Below are 25,019 nucleotides of genomic sequence, written 5' to 3' on the forward strand. Positions count from 1 at the left end.
TTGCATAAACTACTATTTGAATTTTGCAAAATTTTCGATGTTAAGTTAATAAGTTTTTTTTTCGCATTTTTTTTTGTTTTTTTTTTAAATCTTACTTTTTTTAAACTATTGATTGCAAAAAGAAACTGAACAAGCGAAAAATGCATTTTAAAACAGTTTTTGCATTAAAATGTTGAGACTATGGCTTGTTATTTATTTATTTTTTGTTGCCCCACCTCGACCCCGGCTGAGCCGAGGGACAAACATTTTGAAAAATATTGGCATCTTCCTTATTGAATTTACAATTCAAACAGGATTTAATAACCATGCCCCAAATTTAACATTATTACTTTAAATATCCTTTACACTTTGTAAAACTATTTAAGCCTAATAGAAAATGATTTTAAAAGTTTTCATTTTCCAGAATTTCATTAAAAAATCATGATGGAATAAAATAACCTGTAACAGACCGTCAAAATGTTATTCACAATGCACAATGAAGATCAGAAAATAAAAGTAATTCTCCTAAAAGGTTTTGAAAAGCTAAATTCTAAGAATTGTAAATTATTTTGGAAGAAGAATATCTCTTCTTTGCATTTTTTGATAACATGATGATTCATGATTCATTTAACTGCTTACCTTCCGTTGAGTTCCTCAACCGTGGTGTACTCGAAATTCTGAATAAATATATCCGAATCATTCATCAAGAAAAGTTCTTATTATTAGCTGTCAGAAATCGAGAGATATCTCTGATTCAAGTAGTTTTTGATAAAAAACACACGTCCAAATGGTCATTTTTATGCAAAAATTCCGAAACTTTCCGAAAAAATACTTTCAAAGTCATCTTTTTTTTTCGAACAAATCTGATAACTCGTGAAGAATAAGTGCAAATCCCTTATGTTTGTACATCATATTTTTTTGTTTTTGTGTACTCAAAACTTTGTAAAATATTGGCATGCTTTAAAAAGTAACTGTGCAAAGTTACAAACTCATGACATTTTAAACCAACATTATGAATAATTACTTAAATTACATGGTCAAAATGATTAATTAAGTTAATTACTTATTTACTTTAATTTCGGGATTAATTTCATGGATTGCACAGCTGATAACTTAAAAAAATAAAACTGATAAAAGCACTGAATATCAAAAGAAGGACTGTACATATTTATTTTTATTCAAAGTTATTGATCGTGCTAGTTTGATTTTGTTTTACATGTATGGATTATGAGAATTTTACTATTAGCAAAAAAATTCTCAAAAGTTCAAGTTTACACATTGCAATTGAACCAATAATTCCAAGATATCGTGAGTTGAAAAACAAATACAAATTTACGTATTTTTAAAGGAAAAAAAAATACATGTCATGGTTCTAACAATTCATTAAAATACACAATATACTAGTACAGTTGTTTTGTAGTCATAAATTTTCTACAAACGAAATTGAGACGTACAATTTTATTTTTTCGGAAAGTAAACACTTTTTACGGTACTGTACAACAAGTAAAACAAGTACAACAAATCCAAAAAAAACAAGGTGTTATTGAACTGGTTCAATCATATTAAAATTAAAATCATCGCAGTTAAATAAATTTTACATTGTTTGCAATTCAAGTTCCATTGAAATATGAAAACTATTTCGTTTTTATTTTGTAAAAAAAAAATGTTTTCAAATGTTATCTTTTCTACCAAATATGTTGGGAATTTAACTTTTAGTGATAAATAGTCAAAGTCCCAGTACTTTACATACGGAACGTACAGACAAAGTTTACCCAAATAAAATTTTAAAAAACAAAGTTTACTTCATGTGAGAAAAAAACAAAATGCAGAGAAAAGAATTGAGGTTTTTGCGCATAATAGCCGATTCTAGCTGTGGCAAGTCTGCACGATAAATTTTTTTTCAAAATATGCTAATTTATATCAAATGTAGTGATTTAAGAAATTTTATGAGTATGTTGTGTTAAAAAAATGTTTTAAATGGATTTTAAAACCTAACAATGTAATTTATTTTGCTTTAATTGCTCAATAATTACATAAATTACTTATTTTTTACTTTAATTTACTCTAATTGCCATTAATTACTGAATTACTAATAAATTACCGAATTAGTAGCTTATAATGAAAGCTTATAAGTAATTATTTGCCAGTCTGAGACCTTGCTGGAAACCCTTGAAATGTCATGCCTCTCGAAATTCGACAGTTGAATAACGGGAAAGTTGGTGGAGAACGACCAAATTGTGTTCAAAGAGACTGCTATCGAATAGTCCAAAACTTCTGGTTCAAATTTTGCCATTCAATTTTACAAATCAATTATGTTACGAAAGTCGAAAAGATCAAACACTAAAAACAATGAGTTGATGGTTTCCCCCCTTTGCAAGTGCGTAATTTCCAACCTGATGGATTTAGCCATTTCAATACCAAAACATCGAATTCATTGGCACCAGCTCCAAACCTTCCCGTGTTCTGGCAAGCCACCATATCGCACCATGTATTGGTTGGTGGAAGAATTCAATTATAACGAATCGTCATGAGGATCAATTTTGGAATTAATTACTTTACCGCAGAAAATCCCAGGCCAGTCACCTTGGCCAGCCAGCGTTCGCGGTTCGCCGTGGTTCGCCAAAGGGCGGTACAATTCAAATTGGCCACGGCACGGTGGGTTAAGCTATGGGTTTGTTTCTTTTTTTCATTACGGAACATATTTAATTATCATAAGCTTAAACAAAGTGTAAATATTTGTTTTATTCCATCATAGGTGAAGACACTAAAGGTGAGCCGAAAAAAAAGTCGAAGCGTCTAAATTAAAAAATATACATAGATATCATTAAGTGGTCATAGCATGAGACAGGGTTGCCAGATCTTAAATGTTTTAGAATTGATGGAAGTGTGTTTTTTCGAATACCTACACAGAAAAAAAAGTTGAATTTTGGAATGTTGAAAATTTGGTAGGTTGAATATTACCTCTTTTTTGAGTAATATTACATAAAAAATGTGTTAAAATGTGAACCTGATGAATATTCATAAAAAACTGATGAAAATTCATCATTTTCTGGGGTAAAATTCATAATTTTTTTAGCCACTAAATCTGTCACCATTTCCTGATGAATATTACCATCATTTTTTTTCTGTGTAACCAACGATGGGCTGGGTTAGGAATCCAGACATTGTCTGTATGATGTCACTAGAGCTTCTGACGAAACATTTGTTCCGTGCGTTAAAACGGGTGGAAAATTGACCTGTTTTGTTTGCTCCCCGCCCCCCATCAATGTTTTCTCATCGATGCTAACATTGATTTACTGGAAAACAGATTCAGTGCCCGTGAACATGTAATTGAATAATTTATGCCCCACCTTCTTTCCCCTCGCCACCCCTTGTCGGGAATTTTCGACGATGTGTGAAATATGTTTGCATAAAATATTGATTGATCGCCATTATCTTTTGGGAAGGTACTGTACAATAATTAAGCCCACCTGGGAACCAAAACCGGCGGGAAGCAGCTGCGATGAGTTGTCGCTGTTAATTAAAATTATACGTTTTTTTTTGTTTGGGGTTTCCCTCGCCACCGACATGGTTGATCCGTTTGACAAACATCGAACAATATTGGTGCAATTAATTTTTGCATATGTGCATTATTAACCTGTCAACAGCTGTCACTGTCAGTCCCTTTGAGTTGATTTGATTCAATTGTGGTTGTATTTTTTAATTATGTTTCTTTGGTTATGATTTCATTGAATTACTACAAAATACAATCACAACTCTCAATGTTCAGAAAAATAGTCAAAAAGAAAACTATGACCTTCGTAAACGGATAGAAATCCTGTAAGCTTATCCAAAATCGTGAACATTATTTTCGATTTTGAAAACCTTTGCAGCAAAATCGAGAAAAGAGACACTGTTATAATTGAATTGCATTTAAGGCCGTTGCAAATATTTTTCAACGTTTATGTCACACCAAAAAAATATTTTTTTCAAAAAAATATCAAAATTTTAATGGAAAAAGAAGTCTAATCAACTGAGAACAATGCCCTTTTCTGCATTGATAATCATATTTAACATGTTTGGACTCGTTTAAAAATATTTTGAACTTTTATGAAATTACTATGTACAGCACGCACAGCACTTTTTTATCGCAAAAAAAAATTTCGTCAGTATTTAGAAATTTCGGAAATCAATGATTTAACCTGGCCATGGTCTTCGTATTCTACATACACGAATGGTATTCCGGGTCTATAGGACCCAGAAATGTTTTCGGCTTCGAGATTGTAACCGATTTTGGATGTCTTGGCCGCAAATGAAAGGCTAGAATGTCTACAGGATGCAATAGATATTCTTTGTTTTGAACGTTTTTGCTAAAAACCAAAAAAAATCTAGGGCACTTTTATCAAAGTTTAATGTTTATAATTATTTTTAAATTGCCTGTGAAATATGTGAATTTCCTTGCAATTTTTTCGGTTTAAGTTTTGAAAAAGTCTAAAATATAACGGGCAAATGTTTTTTTGAAGAAATAAATTTCTCTGATTTTTCATGTTGTTTGAAACATGAAGAGTTCTTGAATATTTTTGTTCTAATTTTCAAAAATTAGCTGTACTAATTGTCTGTGATACAGAATTCATTGACATTCTTTCAATCATGAGCAGTGCATTTTTTTATAATTTCCTCGAATTCTGTTTTTTTTTCGGTTATGAGCTAATCTTAATGTATTTTGTAAGAGATTTTTCTTTAAGATTTGTTGGTTGTTTAAATTTTGCTTTAGACATTTGCATTCCACTGACCATGAGCAGGTTATGAAAAATTGTTAACACAAATTGCTTGTTTTTTTTATTGCAAGTGTAGAAAAATATTCTGTGATGCAATTTTTTTCTTTCTACATAAATTAAAGCCAAAATTATGATTTTTGTGAATTGATACTAAGTTTATAATTAAAGGGAGGAATGAAGGTCTTGAAAATAATCCAAGGGGGGAATTGGTCGAAAAAGGTTGAGAACCGCTGGCTTAAACCATAGGGAACTACGAATACTCGCAGGGCTTCTAACAGGACATTATCCTGCTAGATAACACCTGCACAAAATCGGCATAGGGCCTACAACCACTGTCGTTTTTGTTTAACTGAGCTAGAAAGCTCGGCACATTTACTCTGCCGGATAAATGGATAAACCATGTCTGCAAAATAACCCCTCGTCTTCCGGCATGATCTCAGATGGTCATAACTTGCAATTTCATGAAGTTTGATACGTCGGATGATAGACTCCATTGCATATTCCGATAGTGCCCCTCAGTGGCCACCGGTAACCGGTTCCGGAGTGACCAGGTTGGGTCAAAGGACATCGGCATTACCTGAGATGGTCATAACATGTAATTTCATGAAGTTTGATATGCAAATGACGGCTTTCTAGAGTGACAATTATTGGAACCGTTTTAGTGGTACCCTGGAACTGGTTCGGGATTGGCCATAGTAGGCCAGAACCGATACCAAACAGTCAGGGGTAGTATGTAGTATCCTTCTGCAATGATTTGCAAAATAATCCGTTTCAAAAGACTGGTCCGTGTGACGGTTTTATGTCAAAAACTGCAAAAATAAAGTTTTCCGGAAGTTCCGGGTTACCGGAACCGGTGGCCACTATGGACCAATTATTTTTTCTGGGGCTTAAAATTCAGGTTATTATCTGTCGAACGCAACCGGAAACAACCTGCTATGTGCAATCGTTTCGGAGATACAGTTCCTTAAAGTAGGGGCCTCAAAAAGGACTTTTTTCGGTTATAGCAGGTTCCCGGTGGCCACATTGTCCAAAACCGGTTCTGCCGGTCGGATTTAGAAAGTAGACATTCTAGCCTTTCATTCGCGGCCAAGACATTCAAAATCGGTTACAATCTCGAATTTTGGCAGCCGAAAACATTTGTGGGTCCTATAGACTCGGAATACCATTGGTGTCAGTTTTTTTTTGTGGCACTTCCGGTGGCCACCGGAAGTTCATTTTTGGCCAGAATGTGTGTCTTAGTAAGTTACACAAAGTCACAAAATCTCAGATCTCTAGGTGTTTTTGGTCAAAAGTTACAATCACTTTTATAGTGCTACTGGGTCCTATAGAATTCAGAAAAAAACGGAAAACGATGTCCTTGGGTCTAATAATATGGATTCTTTTATTTTTGAACAAGTATTACACAATGCTTAATTTTTTTTTAAATTTATTGTTAAGGCATTTTCCTGTAAAAAAAATCAAATAAACAGAAAGAAGTAGCAACTTGATGGTTAACGATAAAAAGCTTTTAAAAATTTTATGATTATGCAAACATGATGATTTATGATTATTCCGAGATGTGCGAAAACTCTTCAATGTAAACTAGAGACTATTTAGACTACACTTATTGCTAGCATCATGGTCGTATCTGGCTGAGCTCCACATATTGCAAATATTGATGTTATAAAGTACTGCAAATGGAATCCTTTTAATGCAGCTATAAATGCTATTACCCGGAACTCTTGCATTGAGATAAGGCCTCTTTGGTGAATATGGGAGAGGCAATGGTTTAATGATTCAAGAAAAACCCAACAAATCATTTGAAAATGCTAAGTGCTAGTTTCAATCAAAGTTTCGCTTTGTGATATTTTCAAACATGTTTACAGTTGTCAAGATGTGTTTACTTTTATTATTATTTTTTTTGTTGCGAATTGTACATAATTGTTTATGCCAACTTCAATACAACTCGACAAGTTAATTGAATTAAATTATAAAAATTTGAGTTGATTTGAAAATTGAGTATGATCCAAAATAACTAAATCACTAATCACTAGATCACCAAAATAACTAAAATAACAAAATTCTATAAAGAATAGTGGAATAAAAGTCAACAAATACAATGTAAATCACTGATCCTCGAGTGAAAATACTGGTTCTATCATTTTCCCCAGAATCGCTCTTTCCAGAATGACCCATACCCCAGAATGTTTTGAACCTCGAAAAAATGGTATGTTTCCCATTTGGCATGATGGCAATCAGCATTTAGTTTTCCATTCTTTAAAGAAAGAAGAAAAAACAACTTTTGTCAGCAGTAATCTCAAATTAAGAGAGTTTCCCCATCCTTAAACCATGGAAAATTGAACTTTTGACATCCAATATCACAAAAAAGTGAATTTTCAACACATCACACTTTGAATCTGATCCTTTTTGAAATAAATAGTACATTATGTAATAAATAAACTTTTCTGAGGAATAGGATAGAACCGACAATAATATTTTTTGTGGGACTGTACAACATAAAGAAAGCAGTTTTTCTTCATAAATTGTAAATTTAAGTTATCAATAATATTTAAAAAATTTCAAGATTTAAAATTGGCATTGTATTTGCTGGCCTAATAAATATTTAAAAACTGCAAAAAAAGTACAATTTTGAAAAAAAATATAATAAATATGCCTATAATTCACAAACGGTGCACTTTATCCAAAAAATGAAGTCATTTTCAATTTAAATTTTGATTTTGCATCTGAAAATTCCTACGTTTAAACATGACACAATTTTCTTTATTTTTGCCAGTTTTTATAATTCTATTTTCTTAAATTGTTTTGGAATTTTCAAACTCCAATAAAAAAAAAAATAAAAAAATGTTTAACTTTATCAATTTTAATCCATTTAACAGAGTTAATTATCTCCACCCACACAAAAATCATGAAACAAGCATGTAAAACTTAAAAAACTATGCTAAAAAAATATTACCATTGTATAATCAAGCCATACTCACAACATATGAATAAAAATTTGTTTAAATATGCATTTTAATCTTGTTCAGTTGTTTACAATCACTAGTTTTCAATAAATGTAAAAATTTATCATCACAAAAAATTTTGCTGAAAGTTTTTTGTTGCGGTTCTGTACGAAAATATTCAAAAATTCAAAATCTTAACGCAAGGGAATGTATTTTACACAGATTTTAGCTGATTGCACTTGCATTTCCATTGGAATATCAAAGTTTTTTTTTATATATTTCTCTTGTCTTTCGAAGATTTATAAGGAGGGGGGGGGAGGAGGGGTGGGGATGGTGCGACAAAAGTTTAAAAATATTTGAACCACCCTTTGGGACCATCCATAAACCACATGGTCACTTTAGGGGGGGGGGGGGGGGGGGTATGGCGTTTGTTCACGATCCATACAAAAAAGTTTTTTTTTGTATGGACAATTGTCCACGAAGGGGGGGGGGTTGAGATTCCCAAAAAAGTGTCCACGTGGTTTATGGATGGTCCCTTTCAAACATTAAAATCTGTGAAAAACTTGGGTTAATTTTTTAATTACTCATTCGTTAAACAAAAATATTTTTTTATTAAGATTGTTTGAAAAAAGATACACTCCGATTTTAAGTAAATTCAGTATAAACTTGGAGCAATTCTCTCCCTTAAACTGAAAATGGATTTTACTTGAATTTTTTTTTTTTGAATTAAATATACTTTATTTAATCTTTCTTATAATAATTACATTTGGTTTACATAATAAGTGGTCAGCTGTGGCTCTTCAGCTTTAGTTTGCTTTTCGTGATTTAAACACTGTTCATTTTCTTAACTTTAAAAGTATATGGTTTATCATTGTTGTAACACTAGGTACAATGAGGAAAAAAAATTAAGAAAACATAACCTAACCTAAAACTAACTTAATCTTACCATAAACTAAACCAATCCTTGAATCAAGGGGTATTCAGATATAGCACATTTTTCCCTGAATTTCAAACATTTTTCTTGAATTTTCTGATCCAACATTTTTACTTCTGCTAATTCATGAACCTCACTAGATCTTGTCCAGCCAGGAACATTCAAAACCATTTTGAGTACCTTGTTTTGGACACGCTGGAGCTTCAATTTATGAGTTCTAGCGCAACACTCCCAAACAGGTACTGCATACTCAATAACGGGGTAAATTATTTGTTTGTAAACTGCTAGCTTATTTTTCAAAGATAGCTTTGATTTTCTGTTAATTAAAGGATACAAACACCTGATGAGAATGCTGCACTTGTTCAATATTTTATCTACATGCTGCCGAAACAATAGTTTCGAGTCAAGTATGAGACCTAAATAGACAACTTCCTTTGACCAGGGTATCGAAACATCATTCATTTTTATCAAAACATCATCTTTTGGGGCAAATCTGGCCGATTTGGAAAGTGGAAAAATGATGGTTTGAGTTTTGGCTGCATTTATGCGAATTTTCCAGTCGCCAAAGTATTCGGAAAGAACGTCAAGACCCTTCTGAAGACGGCCAACTAAATATCTGGTTATTTTACCCTTATAAATAACGGCAGTGTCATCTGCAAAAAGTGACAACACACCATTACCAGGAAGAGTAGGCAAATCAGATGTAAAAATATTGTACAGAAGTGGGCCAAGAATACTTCCTTGGGGAACCCCAGCATCAATGTTGAATAATCCAGAAGCAATCCCATTCAGAAAAACCCTGAACGATCTCTCCGAAAGATAGTGCTGGATAATTTTGATAAGATACATTGGAAAACCGTACAAATACAGTTTATGTATCAAACCATCATGCCAAACATTGTCAAAAGCCTTCTCAACATCCAACAAAGCCATAGCAGTTGATTTAGACTCAAGCTTGTTCTGCTTGATGATTTTAGTTACTCTCGTAAGCTGATGAGCAGTATTATGTCCCTTACGGAAGCCAAACTGCTCATTCAAAATTATATTATTATCGTTGGTAAAATCCAAAAGCCTTGAATAGATGACCTTCTCAAAGAGTTTGGACAGACTACTCAAAAGACTTATGGGACGATAACTTGTTGGCGATGTTGGATCTTTTTGAGGCTTCAAAATTGGTATGACTTTGCCCAGCTTCCAATTGGTGGGGAAGTAACCAAGTTGCAAACATTTATTGAAAATATTGGCTAGATGTTGAAAGAACTGATCACTCTGTTTTTTCAACACTAGATTAAAAATGTTATCAAAGCCTGGAGCTTTCATATTTTTCATTTGTTTAACTGCAACTTTGACTTCCTCACCAGAAACATGGGAATCTGCAGGAAATTCAAAGGTAGAGTTATTAATTGTTGAAATACTATTGGCAACTGATGTTTCTTTACGGCTGGTCATGGAAGCGCCAAGATTATGTGAACTAACAAAATGAAGCCCAAGTGCATTTGCCTTTTCCTCGGATGTAATCAAACGAGAATCCTCAACAATAAGAGGAGGAATCGGCTTAGGTTTGTTTTTAAGAACTTTTGAAAGTTTCCAAAATGGTTTTGAATAATTCCCCAGCTGGCTTACATGTTTTGAAAATTCTTGATTTCTGATATTGTCAAGTCGGTCTTGTATGATTTTGTTCAAATTGTTCACTGAAATCTTTTTGTCATAGTCCCCAGTCCGTTGATATTGTCTCCTATAAACATTCCTAAGTCTAATCAAGTGTTTAGTATCTACGTCAATATCAGTTACCTTAAAATTAACAGGAACCTCCCGAACGTTGGCAGCCTCTGCTTGGTTGATAGCCTGCTGGATCACCTCCAACGAGCGATCAATATCGGCAGAAGTTTCCGGGTGTTGATCATAGTCGATGTTGCCGTCTACCACTTGCTGAAACTGCTGCCAGTCAACGTTGTGGTAATCTTTCCGGGTTGGTTGCCGCTGCGGAGTAACGGAAGCTCCAACCTCCACAACCACCGGATAGTGATCAGAACTCAACTCTTCAAACACCTCTGGATGAGCCACGTTCTCAGACATATTGGTAATGAAGAAGTCGATGATTGAGTGATTCCCAGACCGAGCCACCCTCGTTGGACGATCCGGACTCACAACGTTGTAGTATCCGTTTTGCAGATCGTTGTGCAGAATCACTCCGTTCCGATTCCTCCTGCTGTTGCCCCAAACTTCATGCTTCGCGTTGAGGTCACCAGCGATGATGTACTTTGCGCTCCGCCGTGTCAGCTTCTGGATATCGCTCTTCAGTTTTGCTGCTGAACCATCTCTGGCATTCACCTGACGTGGGCAGTATGCAGCAATGAAGAGTACTGGGCCAACCGAAGTGGGAATTTCCACCCCAACGGCCTCGATGATGTCCAGCTTGAAGTGTGGCAGCCGGCGTGGCTTGAGATCACGATGAACAGCGACAAGCACACCTCCTCCTCCAGAGGTGGTCCTGTCGAGCTGCGTCGCGATCTTGTAGTTTTGCAGATAAACTTTTTCACCGGGCTTCAGATGAGTTTCCGTGATGGCAGCTACGTCGATCTCCTTCTCGCGAAGAAAATCCACCAGCTCTAGGTTCTTCCTCCTAATGGAGCAAGCGTTCCAATTCAGCAGCTTGAGGGACCTACGATCCATACTGGATGACGAACGAGGTCAGCACTTCAATCTGCTGGGTCTTGGTTTTGCATCCACGCAGTGCAGCGGACATCTGTTTGAAAATATTGAGGAGTTCGGTTGAGGTGTAAAGATCATTACCATTTTCCTCAACTGCTGGTTCTTGGGTTGGTCTTGGCTCCTGGCTGAAGCCCGGTGGTGGCGGTCTCGGCTCCTGGCTGGAACCCGGCCGTGGATGATTCATCTCAGCTCTCTTCCTGGGATCCAACGGCAACGGTGCCAAGTTCGGGACCTGGCGTCGCGGTTGAAGAGGTGGAAAATTTTGCTCCACCAGGGCTGGGGGAGTTCTACGACGCTGAGGCTGATTCTTCGTCGATGCTTGCTGCCGAATTTTCACGAACTCAGCTCTCTTGGGGCACTTTCGGTCGGTTGACGAATGCTCACCGTTGCAGTTGAGGCACTTCACCAGCGAATCTTGGATGCACTGGGATGTGATGTGCGCATCGGTACCACATTTGGCGCAACGACGCTTTAGGTGGCAGTTCTTACCTCCGTGCCCGAAGCCCAGGCAGTTGAAGCATTGTGTGACGTCACGATGCACTGGTCGGTATCGCTCCCACGACACGATAATGTTGAAAACCGCTCTGATTGCCTTCAGCTCAGGAAGCGTCGTCGATCCCTTAGCCAAATGCAGCAGGTAGAGCTGGTCACGGTACTTGATGTCTTTGTTGCGTCGGCTCATTTTGTGCACGGCCAACACATCCAGTTTCAAAACTTTTAGCTCGGCAGCTAATTCCTCCACTGGCATATCGTACAGACCTCTGACGACGATTTTGAACGGCTTATCCATGACGACATCATGGGTAAAGTACTCCGCCTCGTTTTCGGTCAAGTAATCCTTGACCAGTTGATAGTGCTGCCTGGATTGCACCAGCACCTTAAATCCGTCCTGACACAGACGAATGTTGCCTTGGAATTTCCCAGACTTGATGAGTTCAACCAGCCCCGCTCGAAAGTCGATCGTTGCTGCTGATTGCCTCACATAAAAAGGAGGCAGTTTCTCCTTTCGCTGTTTCACTTCATTCTCCTTTGCTTCCGCTACCTGGTCCTCGTCAGGCAGCCCAGCGAACTTGTTGTTCTTCAAAAGCTGCTCCTCGTGCGATGAAGAGTACTCCTCCTCCTCATCCATCGGTACAGTACCGTCGCTCTTTTTCGTCTTTTTGCTGTTCGATGTCACTTCCAAAAGCACCTTCCTTTTGGAAATCCCCGGTTTTTGGCCATCAGTTGAGGCCTCAACCTTCCTTTTGGAAATTCCCACTTTTTTGCCTGCTTGAGCCGCAGGTAGGGCAATATTGCCGGCGTTTTGCGCCGGGACGCGACGAGTCATGTTGATTCAGACAACCTTCACCAACGAATGCTCGGATAACAATGGATTTTACTTGTATTTTTCCGTTTGGCTCAAACTTTGAGGGAGCCTTCCTTATGTCAAAAAAGCCATTATGTGTCATTAGTTCGCCCATACAAGTTTCCATACAATTTTGGCACCTTTCCATACAAAAATGAACAATTCGGTGTCTTCGGCAAAGCTGTACGTTGTGATAAGGAATATTAAGACTAAATAGGTACACAGAAAATGAAAAAAAAAGAAATAGGAAAATTGAAGTTTTTCAAGTCTTGCCCAAACAATCTTTCATATTATAATGCCGATGTCTTAAAAACTAGGCAATGGTCTGATTTTCAATGTTAAAAAATGAAATCGGGAAATTTTCCGATCTTTTAAAACAATATTTTAAAATTTTTGAAGAAAGACTAACATATCAGTTTGGCCAAACATCAAAAACTATGCCCTTTGAAATGTTAGTCTTGTTATGACTAATTATTGTTTCAAATTTAAAAAATCGTTTTGATGCTGTTTTTTTCAAATTCAAACACTCAACTTATTATTTCAATATTGCTTTAACTGCCAATTTGTAAGTCTAAACCGCGAATAGACACAAAATTGAGTTCCGAAAAACCGTATTTTCACAAAAAATAATAATACAAAAAACAGTTTCAAAAATTACGATTTATGATTTTTTGAATCAATACAATATCTAAAAGAAAATTGAAAAATTGGTCACAATTTTTTTTAGTTTCATTTTTTGATGTAAAATGGGTAATTCTCCGCCAACTCACACAGCAGTTGCCCCGACCCCTCTTCGATTTGCGTGAAACTTTGTCCTTAGGGGTAACTTTTGTCCCTGATCACGAATCCGAGGTCCGTTTTTTGATATCTCGTGACGGAGGGGCGGTACGACCCCTTCTATTTTTGAACATGCGAAAAAAGAGGTGTTTTTCAACAATTTGCAGCCTGAAACGGTGATGAGATAGAAATTTGGTGTCAAAGGGACTTTTATGTAAAATTAAACGCCCGATTTGATGGCGTACTTAGAATTCCGAAAAAAACGCATTTTTCATCGAAAAAAACTCTAAAAAAGTTTTCAAAATTCTCCCATTTTCCGTTACTCGACTGTAAAATTTTTTGGAACATGACATTTTATGGGAAATTTAATGTACTTTTCGAATCTACATTGTCCCAGAAGGGTCATTTTTTCATTTAGAACAAAAATTTTCATTTTAAAATTTCGTGTTTTTTCTAACTTTGCAGGGTTATTTTTTAGAGTGTAACAATGTTCTACAAAGTTGTAGAGCAGACAATTACAAAAACTTTGATATATAGACATAAGGGGTTTGCTAATAAACATCACGAGTTATCGCGATTTTACGAAAAAAAGTTTTGAAAAAGTTGGTCGTCATCGATCATGGCCATTCATGGTCACCCGCGACAGACACGGGCGACGAAACAAAGAGAAACGCAAAAAGTAACTTTTTCAAAACTTTTTTTTGAAAAACACCTCTTTTTTCGCATGTTCAAAAATGGAAGGGGTCGTACCGCCCCTCCGTCACGAGATATCAAAAAACGGACCTCGGTTTCGTAATCAGGGACAAAAGTTACCCCTTAGGACAAAGTTTCACGCAAATCGAAGAGGGGTCGGGGCAACTTTTTCCGATTTCGTGTGAGTTGGTAGAGAATTACCCAAATCGAATTTGCAATCGAAAAGTGAATCTTTGATAAAGTGCACAATTTTCTAGTTATAGCCATTTTAAGTTTTTCAAAATAGTCGCAGTTATTCATTTTTTTTAAATTAGGCAAACATCCAAACAACCCACCATTTTCTAACGTCGATATCTCAGCAACTATAAATCCGATTTACAACGTTAAAACATGAAACATTTGTGAAATTTTCCGAACTTTTCGAAAACAATATTTTCAAAAATATATTGAATGTTTGGTCCTTTCGAAAGGTTAGTCTTGATTTGATTTTTTTTGAAAATACTGTTTTCGAAAAGATCGGAAAATTTCACGAATGTTTCATATTTTATAATGTAAATCGGACCAGAAGCTGCTGAGATATCGACAATAGAAAATGGTAGGTTGTTTGGGTGAGGCTAAGAAAACATCAATTTTCCTGTTTTTGAACCTTTGCATGGCAATATCTCAGCAACTAAGGGTCGTATCAACAAAGTTCAAAAAAGCAAAATATGGAGAACTTTCTCTGCATTTCAAATTATGTTTTTTCAAAAGTCGGCAAACATGGGCACTTATTTAAGAAAAAAATAATAACTGCGACTATTATCAAAACGAAAGTAATCTAAAACTGGCTATAACTTGAAAACGGTGCACTTTATCAAAATTTCACTTAAGTACTGAAGTAGAAATTGAAAAAAAATTGCGACCAACATTTCGATTTTTTGAAAAAAAATGTATTGATTCAAAAAATCATAAATCGGTCAAAGATTTTTTGCCCGCATTGGAAATTTCTGAAATGTTTGCATTTTATGTCCCCTTTAACATATCAGAAAATAAAAAAAATAAAAATATTGTTTTTTTTTGTAAATCAAGTTTTAGTGACACAAAGTGAAATTAAAAATCACCAATTTTTTTTACCGTGTATCATTTTTTTCTGTGTAGTCCATAGCCATACCTACAACTTTGCCGAAGACACCAAATCGATCAGAAAATTCCTTCAAAGATATAGATTTTTGAATTTTCATACATCATTTTTGAATGGACAACTGCCAAATTTGTATGGAAAATTATATGGACAAACTAATGATGCAAAATGGCTTCCTTGGGCATACGGAAGGCACCAACAAAGTTTCAGCCGGATTGAAAAATATAAAAATTAAAATTAAAGAAAAAATACCGATTTCGTAGAGAACTGCTCTATAGAAGAATTTGTGACATGTGAAATTATTTTATTTTTCGTTTTTAAAACTTCGCGTTTTACTCACTTTGCAGGGGTATTTTCTTTAAGAGACTAACAATGTTGTAAAGTAGACAATTACAAAAATGTTGATATGTTATCATAAGGGATATGTTTGTAATCAACACGAGTTTTTTAAAAAGTACATTGAAAAATGGTGCTCGGATTCGTGATCAGATTGGCGCAAATTGAAGAGAGGTTGGGGCAGCTTTTTCCGATTCCGATTATTTTTTGCGGTCAATCGATTTATTTCTCGGGCAAAAAGTGGTCCGTTAAGGGCCCGGCCCCGGTTCCTCTCCAAGCCAAGGTGGGCCAGTTCTCATTGATCTTCTCCCATCAGCGATGGATGCAGGTGAAGGTCTCACACACTTCTGCTAGGGCCTCAAAGACCAGCTCAAACCAATTCCGAAAAGGGCCAACAACGGGGGGCTGGACGGAGAGAAGGGTGGCGGGTGTAATTTTGAATTTTTAATTCGGACGCGGGAGGGCCTTCAAAATTTCGGTTATGAAACAATCGAGTTTTGAGCTTTTTTTGTTGTTGCAGTATTAATCGTGGTCCAAGCCCAGCCCCGGGTGGTTTTGGTTAGTTTGGAATAACAGCCAAAGTGCAACGGATCCACGGTGGGCGAGTTCGAATAGAGTTGCTATATTTGACTGTTTGTCTTTTCTCAGGTTTGATTTTGATCTCGTGATTGGCACGAGTGTCACCGAGTCAGGGATGTGTGATTTTTTTTTTCAACATCTTCGATAGCATATTGCATTTATATTTGATTTTGGTGTTTGTCCTATTTTCTTGAAATGATTAATTTTCAGAAATTGAACTTTTATTTAGAACAGTTTCCATCACTGCCCGAGTGCCTCCACCAATGTGGCCGTCGTCTTTTATATAGGAAGAAGTTGGTGACTTTTTGGGGTGTTTCAGGTTCATTGTGGCCCACGACGGCCTCAGCGGCAGCAGCTTCATTTTAATGACCCTGCGTCACGGTTAAGTGAAACGCATCAAACGGTGGCGTGGCATTCGCAGTTTGCCGACTTCGTTTTATGGCACGCTGTAATTAGTGTGTAAGGAAATTTGTTTTTCGCCGACGTAGATCTAGAAAATCTACGCACGTCGTTGGGTGGACTTTGAAACTTGGCTGAGAATGTTCTGAAGTTTGACGGTATCACGGTCATATTTAAAAACATGTTTTTTCATGAATTAGGTTCAACTTTGTACTTGGTAATCGAACCGAATGTAAAAAATAAACCAATAATAATAATAATTTCGAAAATATTCATGAAAAATATTTTGTACAAAAAAAATCAATTTTTTATCCTTTTAGTAATGATCATGTTTTTCTTCAAATAAACAGAATAACTTCCAAAACCTTTTGAGAAGTTTTCCAATACCCATAATAATATTAGTTTTTGTAATAATATTTGTAATACTATTGTAAGCAATCCCTTTCATTTAAACATATGCAGTTCTTTTAAAAAAGTTCGGCTCAAAAAATATTATAGCATTTTATTTTTATTTAGAAAAGCATCACATAGGGGAAATAAAAGCATTTAAATCACATTAAGCCGTTCGACCAATTCTCATAACTTCTACCGTTTTCCGCTATTAAATCAACGTTTTCAAATGTGTCAAAAATGATTAGTTGCTTGCTCACTTTTATTTGAGCTATTTATTACTTTGGAACAGTCAAAAACACTTTATTCAAGCTGTAATTCATGATCAAAGTGCTGATAGGCCGATAACAGAAATAGGCTGAGAAAGGGTATAGTTCCCCTACTTGATTGTCAAAATATTTTTGTGATTTTTTTTTATTCTTTCAAACATGAGCAGACTTTGAAAAATAAATTTTACTATCAAAAAATATTATAATGTTTTTATTTTATTTTTGAAACAAAAACCTGTTCTTGATTGTCGAAATATTTTTGAGAGTTTTACCACTCTTTTAAACATGATTATTCATAAAAAAATGTGACTTTTTAAATATTTTGGAAGTTTTTTTTTATAAAAAAACAAAACAACCTATTCTTGATTGTCATAATATTATTGTGAGTTTTTCCATGCTATAAAACTTGCGCGGTTCCTTAAAAAAAAGTTTGACTGATAAAATATTTGTTATGCTTATTTTTTTTAAATTTATTGTAGACTGACGCAATATTTTTGTGAATTTTTCCATTGTTTGAAATATGAGCTTTTTTTTTTAAAAAAATAGTACTTCTTAAATTTGTTGTAAGTTTTAATATTATGTTTAAAAAGGAACGAATATTTTGGTGGCTTTTCCATTCATTCAATTATAAACAGATCCGAAAAATGTAATAAAATATAGGTTGTTGACGATAAAATTATCGAGGTCTATCGTTATTGTAATCGATGTTCTGATAATTCTTTCGGCGATAATTTTTTCGACGATAATGGACGATAACTTATATAATATATATACAAAATATTTCTTAAATTGACTAAAACCAACCAAATTATCTTGAACTTGAATTTTCAAGCTTCCTGTCAGTAAATATTTTTTTTATAATATGGTGAGTTTTAAAGTGTAAATACCTAAGAAAATAACAAAATAACGTATTTTTTGGAAGTACTATCAAACGATTCGAAATTTTGCATGAATTTTCACTGTTTTAGAGTTTTTTTGAATGAAATACTAAAATTTTCACAAAATACCGTATTTTCTCGAAAATACTCAATTTTTTATAATTCGCAATATGGGTATCAAACGATTTTAAATTTTGCATGTATTTTAACTGTTTTATAGTTTTTTGCATGAAATATTTAAATTTTCACAAAATATATTCTTGAAAGTTCTCAAATTTTTAAATTCGCACTATGAAACGGTATCAAACGATCAAATTTTGCATGTATTTTAACACTTTTTTTTAATCAAATACTCAAATTTTCACAAAATATCGTATTTTCTCGAAAAATTCTATTTTATGATTCGCAATATGGTTGTCAAACGATTTCAAATTTTGGATGTATTTAAACTGTTTTAGAGTTTTTAAAAGAAAAGCAGGTAACATTTCGTTTTGTTTGATACCCATATTGAGAATAAAATTTTGTTTAGTATTTTCAAGAAAATGCGGTGTTTTGTGAAAGTTAAGTATTTCATTCGGAAAACCCTAAAACAGTTAAAATACATGAAAATTCCAAATCGTTAGATACCCATATTGCGAATCATAAAAAATAGTATTTTCGAGAACATGCGGTATTTTGTGAAAATTTCAGTATTTCATTAAAAAAAAAAACAGTTTAAATACCTGCAAAATTTTAAATCGTTCGAAACCCACATTAAGAATTTTTTTTTGTATTTTCGAGAAAATACGGTATTTTGTGAAAATTTCAGTATTTCATTAAAAAAAAACAGTTTAAATACCTGCAAAATTTTAAATCGTTCGAAACCCACATTAATAATTTTTTTTTGTATTTTCGAGAAAATACGGTATTTTGTGAAATTTTAAGTAATTTATTCAAAAAACTCTACAACAGTTAAAATACATGCATAATTTTAAATTATTTGATACCCATATTGTGAATTAAAAAAATTGGAGTATTTTCGAGAAAATACGGTATTTTGTGAAAATTTTAGTATTTCGTTCAAACAACTCTAAAACAGTGAAAGAGCATGCAAAATTTCTAATCATTTGATACCTATATTGCAAATTATAAGAATTTGAGAACTTTAAAAAAAAAATAGTATTTTACTTTGAAACATACCATATTACTAAGCTTAATGATTTTTCACGCTCAAAAAATTGCAAATTTCACGGGGACCTCAATTTCAAAACACCAAATTTCACGCAAGTTTTGCGGAATGAAAAATGTTAAAATAACTGTGAAAATCCTTTGTTTAAATCACAGAAACTAATTTTTATGTTTAATGGTATATGATTCTTCAATAAACTAAAAAATCTTTACTAAATTTGAATGCGACACAAAAAAAAATCTCCTAATTTTCAAAAAAAAAAAATCTTCCTGGTTTATGAATGGGGATGGGCTAAATTTCGAATCAAAATGTCATTTTAAATTTTATAAAATTTCATATAACAATCTTGTCCAGTCGAAACATATTTTTTAAAAGGGTTTTAACTCACTTTTCAAAAACTAAATTTAAAATCAATTCTAGATTTTTTTTGAATAAGTCCTATAAACATATGAAAGACAATAGCTTGAAGGACCTTTGAAAAAAATCAAGAATTTTAAAAAATAAAATAATTTTTAAACAAAATTGAAATTTTTATTCTAAATGAGAAAAGAAAACAAAAAAGAAGTATTTTTTAACTTTCACGGGAATTATCCACCCAAATAAACAAATATAGTTAAAATTAAACAGGCCGAACATAAACTTATATGTTTTTAAATGTGATTCTATAGATAAATTTTTTTGTTTGAATAAAACAAAGCTCAATTCTTTTATTTTTTTCCACTACCCCCTTCAAATAAAATAGCAGTAAAATTTTGAAATTTGTGTCCACTTTATTCATGATTGACTCTTAAATATTGATTGATACTGATTTTGTTTTCTAAATGAAAGTTACTTTTATAAATATTTTTTGGTTCATGGTTCTTCGTTCAGTTTAGAAAAAAATTAAATTAACATAAAGAAGTTTATTGCTAATGACAAAAATTTACATTTTCATATAAAAACCTTGTAAAATGAACAAAAAATTTTTTAGAAAAATTCCATAATGCTTGTTTTTTCATTATCAAATAATGCCTTATAAACTTTTTAAATTTAATGAATTTTTAATAATTGAACAAAATTCAAAACCCGATGCAAAATCGCTGAAATCAAAGTTTGAGCAGCTCTGGTGTTATGTTTTTTGATAGCAAATATAATTAAAACCAGCTTGTAGTTTCAACAAACCGCCCAATTTGGCGATACATTTTGGCAACAACCTTTTCGGTCCAATCGTCCAAATGTAGTGTGTTGTTTTTTTCGTTTGTTGTGCTTTACGATAACTGGCCCAGTTTCGTTCATATTTTCAAATGTATGCAATAAACTTTTCCGCACATTCAGCACAAAATTTGACATCCATTTGGTATGAACGATCGTCGACGATCGCCACCGGTGCCAGTTTCGCGTACGCCACTGAACACCATCGTCTAGAAACACACACACACAGACCGGAACATTACCCGTCGAGACACCCCTCCGATGGGTAGTCGTGGTTGTGCAAGATCTTCTTCCCTAGTCGCTAGTCGAGACTTGAAGACGACTTCTAGCGGAGATCACCCCGCGGCGGCGTCGGCGTTGAGAGAACGATCTCTCTAGCTCGAACTCCAAGGACGACCTGGCTGAACTTGATCTCTCTCTCGCGTCTGCGCCTCAGCCTCACACTCACGCGAGCTTTTCCGTGTGATCTGACGCCTCGCAGCGAGGATCAACGCGCGAGAGAAGGCTCTTGTGTCGCAGGTGGCCGCACCTGGCCGCCAGTTGCCGTTTCACTTTCGTTCGGTTCGGTGCGTTCAGCATCTCTCCAACGGTGTCAACTCCGCGCGCTGGTCGATCGGTCGAGTGTCCAGGTGTAGCTAGAACTTTGCCTGCGAATTCCCAACTCAATTTCGTTCGTCCGTGCAACTCGCTCGAGAAGAGATGATGCTCAAGATCGCCGCTTGCCCTTGATGGTCCGCGAGGAAGAAGTGCTAATTTTTTGCAGGTGGTCCACGCAGACAACGCTGCCACGCCAAGTGCCGCAAGTTGACCGTGAAGATCGTGCTTGCGCAGTTTTGGCGTTCAACTGACAGTCGGGCCGTGAAGATCAGTGCGTCGTTTGGGGGTCGTTTCTGCGAGTAGTGTTGCCAGCATGAGTTTGGCGGATAACTTTACGGACTTTGCGGCCGGGTCGCGGTTCGTGTTCCAGATGGCAGTCGAGGAGTACCACACCGGCCGGAACTGGTCCGGTCTGCTCGACCGGTACTGGCTGATCGTGGAGGAGCTGATCGCGGGTAAGTCCTCCAAGGGAGCAATGTGGGTCAATTTCGGTGGTGTTGAAATGTTGCTGCAGATTTTCGTTGTGTTGACCAAGTTTGGGCCGCGATGTTTACGAACCGTACAGAATGCGGAATTCGTTTTGGGGCTTGGGTTGGCAAACACACACTTGCTGGTGAAGATTGTGTGTCACTTTTCGTTTGGGCAAGGTGCTCGCTGGAGCGCGGCAGGTGACGCACAGCCAACTGGGTGAAAAGTGTCGAAAATTTTCAGATAAGTGCAAGACCTCAAGGCGACGAACCTTGACTCTAATGGGGGATGGTATCGAGTGTCGCCAATGTGGATCACACGTAGGAAGGTCCAAGTTTTTGAAACCAATCGGTGCACAGTGATTTCTGATAAGTGATTAAAAACCATCTTATATGTTTCGAAGCTATTTAAATTATTAAATCATAAGCAATCAAATTGAAAATGAACAAAGAGTATCATAAAATGCTTTACACTTTTAAATTTATGCGACTGTGAACAATAAGCAAAATATCAATGCATTTATGTAAATATTCTTTTCCGCTCTAAGAACCCTATTTATTTATTATTCTAATTAATAAAAAAATAAAAAAAAACTTCTACAATATAATAAATTTATAATATGTTTCAATTGAGTATTCCAGCTTTCTAAAATTAAATTAAAATTTAAGGCAAATTTTAGCTCCTGGATTTGTTTTTGGGAAAATTATGGAGGAAGGGAGGAGCCACTACCTTGAAATATAATTTGCATTGGCCACAATCAGGCCTGCCCAACCTCCAGCCCACAGGCCAGATCCGCGATGCTATTTGATCTGACATTTCAAGCTGTTGTTTTTAGTGTCTAAAAAAAAATAGATCGATTTTTCTCATTTTGTAACGAAAATGTAACAAGAAACTTTTTTTTAAATAAAATTAGTTCTAATCATTTCTAAAATAATACTTTTTAAAATTAATTGAAAATAGTTGAAAAAATGGCGCAAAATATTTATTTTCCTACTCTTTTTAAATTTGTGTGTGTTTGAAATCATTTTAAAATATTTGGTTCAAAATATGAGTAAAGGTGAACAGCAACGCAAAAAGTGCATTTTTTTTAAAGAAAAAAGATGTTAAAGCAGGGGTGACCAAAGTAAGGCCCGCGGACCCATTTTAAAATATCATCAAGGGTTTCCAGAAGCGTTTATTACTTGCCAGTCTGCCATTTAATTACTCAAATTACTGGTCCAAAATGATTAATTACTTAATTACTTTTCACAGCGATAAAAAATATTTAATTTAAATTTAAGAATTCATTTCTACGGTTCTAAACTAAATTATTTATAAATAGCTCATTCGATAGCTGTGTGTGTGTGCAACCAACCAAACGGGACCACGCGGCCACTTCTTACAAATTGAGTTGTTTCCATGTATTTTTTTTAGATCTTCATTCTATACATGCAAATAACTCGCATAAGCATTTGGAAGGTGTTAGCTCTGCCGAGCTTCGGTGACCCATTTCTACGCTGGCTAGCCGAGCGCGAGGTTCCTCAGCTTTTTCGACAAGCCCCGCCCTGAAGAACATTTGCACCAATCGGGTTCAAACGTTATTTAGAACTTCCGAACCCTTGTCAAATGGACAAGGACCCAGCGCGTATATAGTTGATAGTAACAGTATTCCTAATTCCAGTCTTAGCTCACCAAGCCGTGATGGCGTAGTGGTTAGCATTTTTGCTTACCAATCCAAAGGACGGGGGATCGAACCCCGACTCGAGCGACTTTGATTTTTCGTTCATATTCAGTATTTCAAGTATTTCTAAGTCTTAAACTTTCTCGTTGGGAGCAGATGGGCATCGAACCCAGGACCATTCGCTTACAAAGCGAACACCGTAACCAGTCAGCCACGGCCGCTCATAAATAGCTCATTCGATAGCTCTATCAAAAATTTCTATTTGGACATTTTTCGGGAAAATAGCACATTTTTAGGAAAGGCATAACAAATTAATCAATTCTAGATTAAATTTTCAAAACAACCTATCCCTCATGGGTTTCCTATGCAGATAGGACCTTTTGAAAATTTAATCGAGAATTCTAAAGTAGTTCTTGCAAAAAAAACATATTTTATTAATTATTTAATAAAAATGAATAGATTTCGGATTCACAAAAAAAAAACACTGGGAAATATATCATGGTGTTGCTTTTTGTTGTTAATCTGCTTCGATAAACAACATGATAAAAATAAATTTTAAGAAAGTTTTAGGAGAGAACTATGGTGAATAAGGCCTTCTACATACAGAACCAGTCTTTTTTAATCTTTGTTATTCACTATTATTTGAAATTAATAAAACAGATAAGTGCAGTGCTTCTGGGGACGCGCAGTCCTGTTTTTTTCGCGATAATTTTCGTATCTTTTGTGTGACTGTTTGTGCGTAATGTTCCGTCAGTGCAAGCGGATGGTTGTGTTTGTGTGCAAAGTGCCCTTTCTTCATCATCGCTGGTTGGAAGGCAATTTGACGGTTGAGTTCGTTAGTTTTACCCGAGCAGACGGAAATAACTTGGGAAGGTCAGTTTTTGATATTGTGAGAAGATCGAAATATGTTATTGGGATGATCGGATTAGTTGTTAAAATAACAAAAATCAATAACAAATATTTGTTCGAAGAATAACTTAAACTGTTATTATGTTGTTATTGCAATAACAAACCAATAACACAGAAGGAATCATGAAGGAATAACAAGATTTGTTATTTTGTGCGGAGAGGTGGAGCAGCATAATAACAAAAAATGTTATTGAACTGGTATGTCTCCATAACAAAAAAAGTTATTGTTTTGGTTTATTTGTAATTTGCAAATAAACCTGCAGTTGCCATAACTCCTCTGTACTAGTCAGGGCTGCAGAGTTGGGTACCTCCAAGCGACTTTGAATCCATACTTGAAGACAACTCCGACTCTGGATGCAGGATATGACGTCAACGACGACTTCAGCTCTCCAAAAATACCCGACTTCAGAGACTCCGACTCCAAGTAAAAGTTGCTGAAAATTTGCTGAATCCGATGCAGTCTCCGAGGTCTCACTCCAGCTCGAACTTCAACGTCAGCTCCGACTTCCTGGCTCTGTGAAAATAATAACAGTTTTTGTTATTCACACTTCAAAAATTCTCAATAAATAAATCAATTCCGTTAGGGAATATAACAAAATTTAAAAAAAAATAACTCTCAAAAGTTAATTTTATCGGATTAATTTTAGCTTGAAACCCCATTTCATGGTGAAATAAATGACCCCGATGAAATTGGTCAAAATTATTTCATAGTTCTAGCCAATTTTAGTAAAATCCCTTAGGGGGTATATCAAATAATTAAAAATATCAACTTTCAAAATTTCAACTTTTTAGAATAATTTTAGCTTAAGGACCCCATTTCATGACCAAAATAATGACCCCGACGAAATTGGTCAAAATTATCCCATAGTTGTAGCCAATTTTAGCAAAGTCCCTTAGGGGGTATATCAAAAAATTA

The 25,019-nt window shown here is 35.0% G+C and overlaps 1 protein-coding gene across 2 annotated transcripts in view; it reads left to right on the forward strand.

Annotated features, from left to right (window-relative positions):
• The first annotated feature begins 20,838 nt into the window (after positions 1-20,838).
• LOC120429045 (elongation of very long chain fatty acids protein 7-like) overlaps positions 20,839-25,019 on the forward strand; it is a 113,172-nt gene continuing 108,991 nt past the window's right edge. The window contains exon 1 of one of the 2 annotated variants that reach the window (XM_052710466.1): positions 20,839-21,521. In XM_052710466.1, coding sequence (XP_052566426.1) covers positions 21,380-21,521 — 142 coding nt within the window. In that variant the 5' untranslated portion in view covers positions 20,839-21,379. The remainder of the gene's footprint in view (positions 21,522-25,019) is intronic. The other variant, XM_039587536.2, reaches the window with a different exon arrangement.

Source organism: Culex pipiens, chromosome 3 (assembly GCF_016801865.2).
Source record: "Culex pipiens pallens isolate TS chromosome 3, TS_CPP_V2, whole genome shotgun sequence".
Classification (NCBI taxonomy): Eukaryota; Metazoa; Arthropoda; class Insecta; order Diptera; family Culicidae; genus Culex; species Culex pipiens.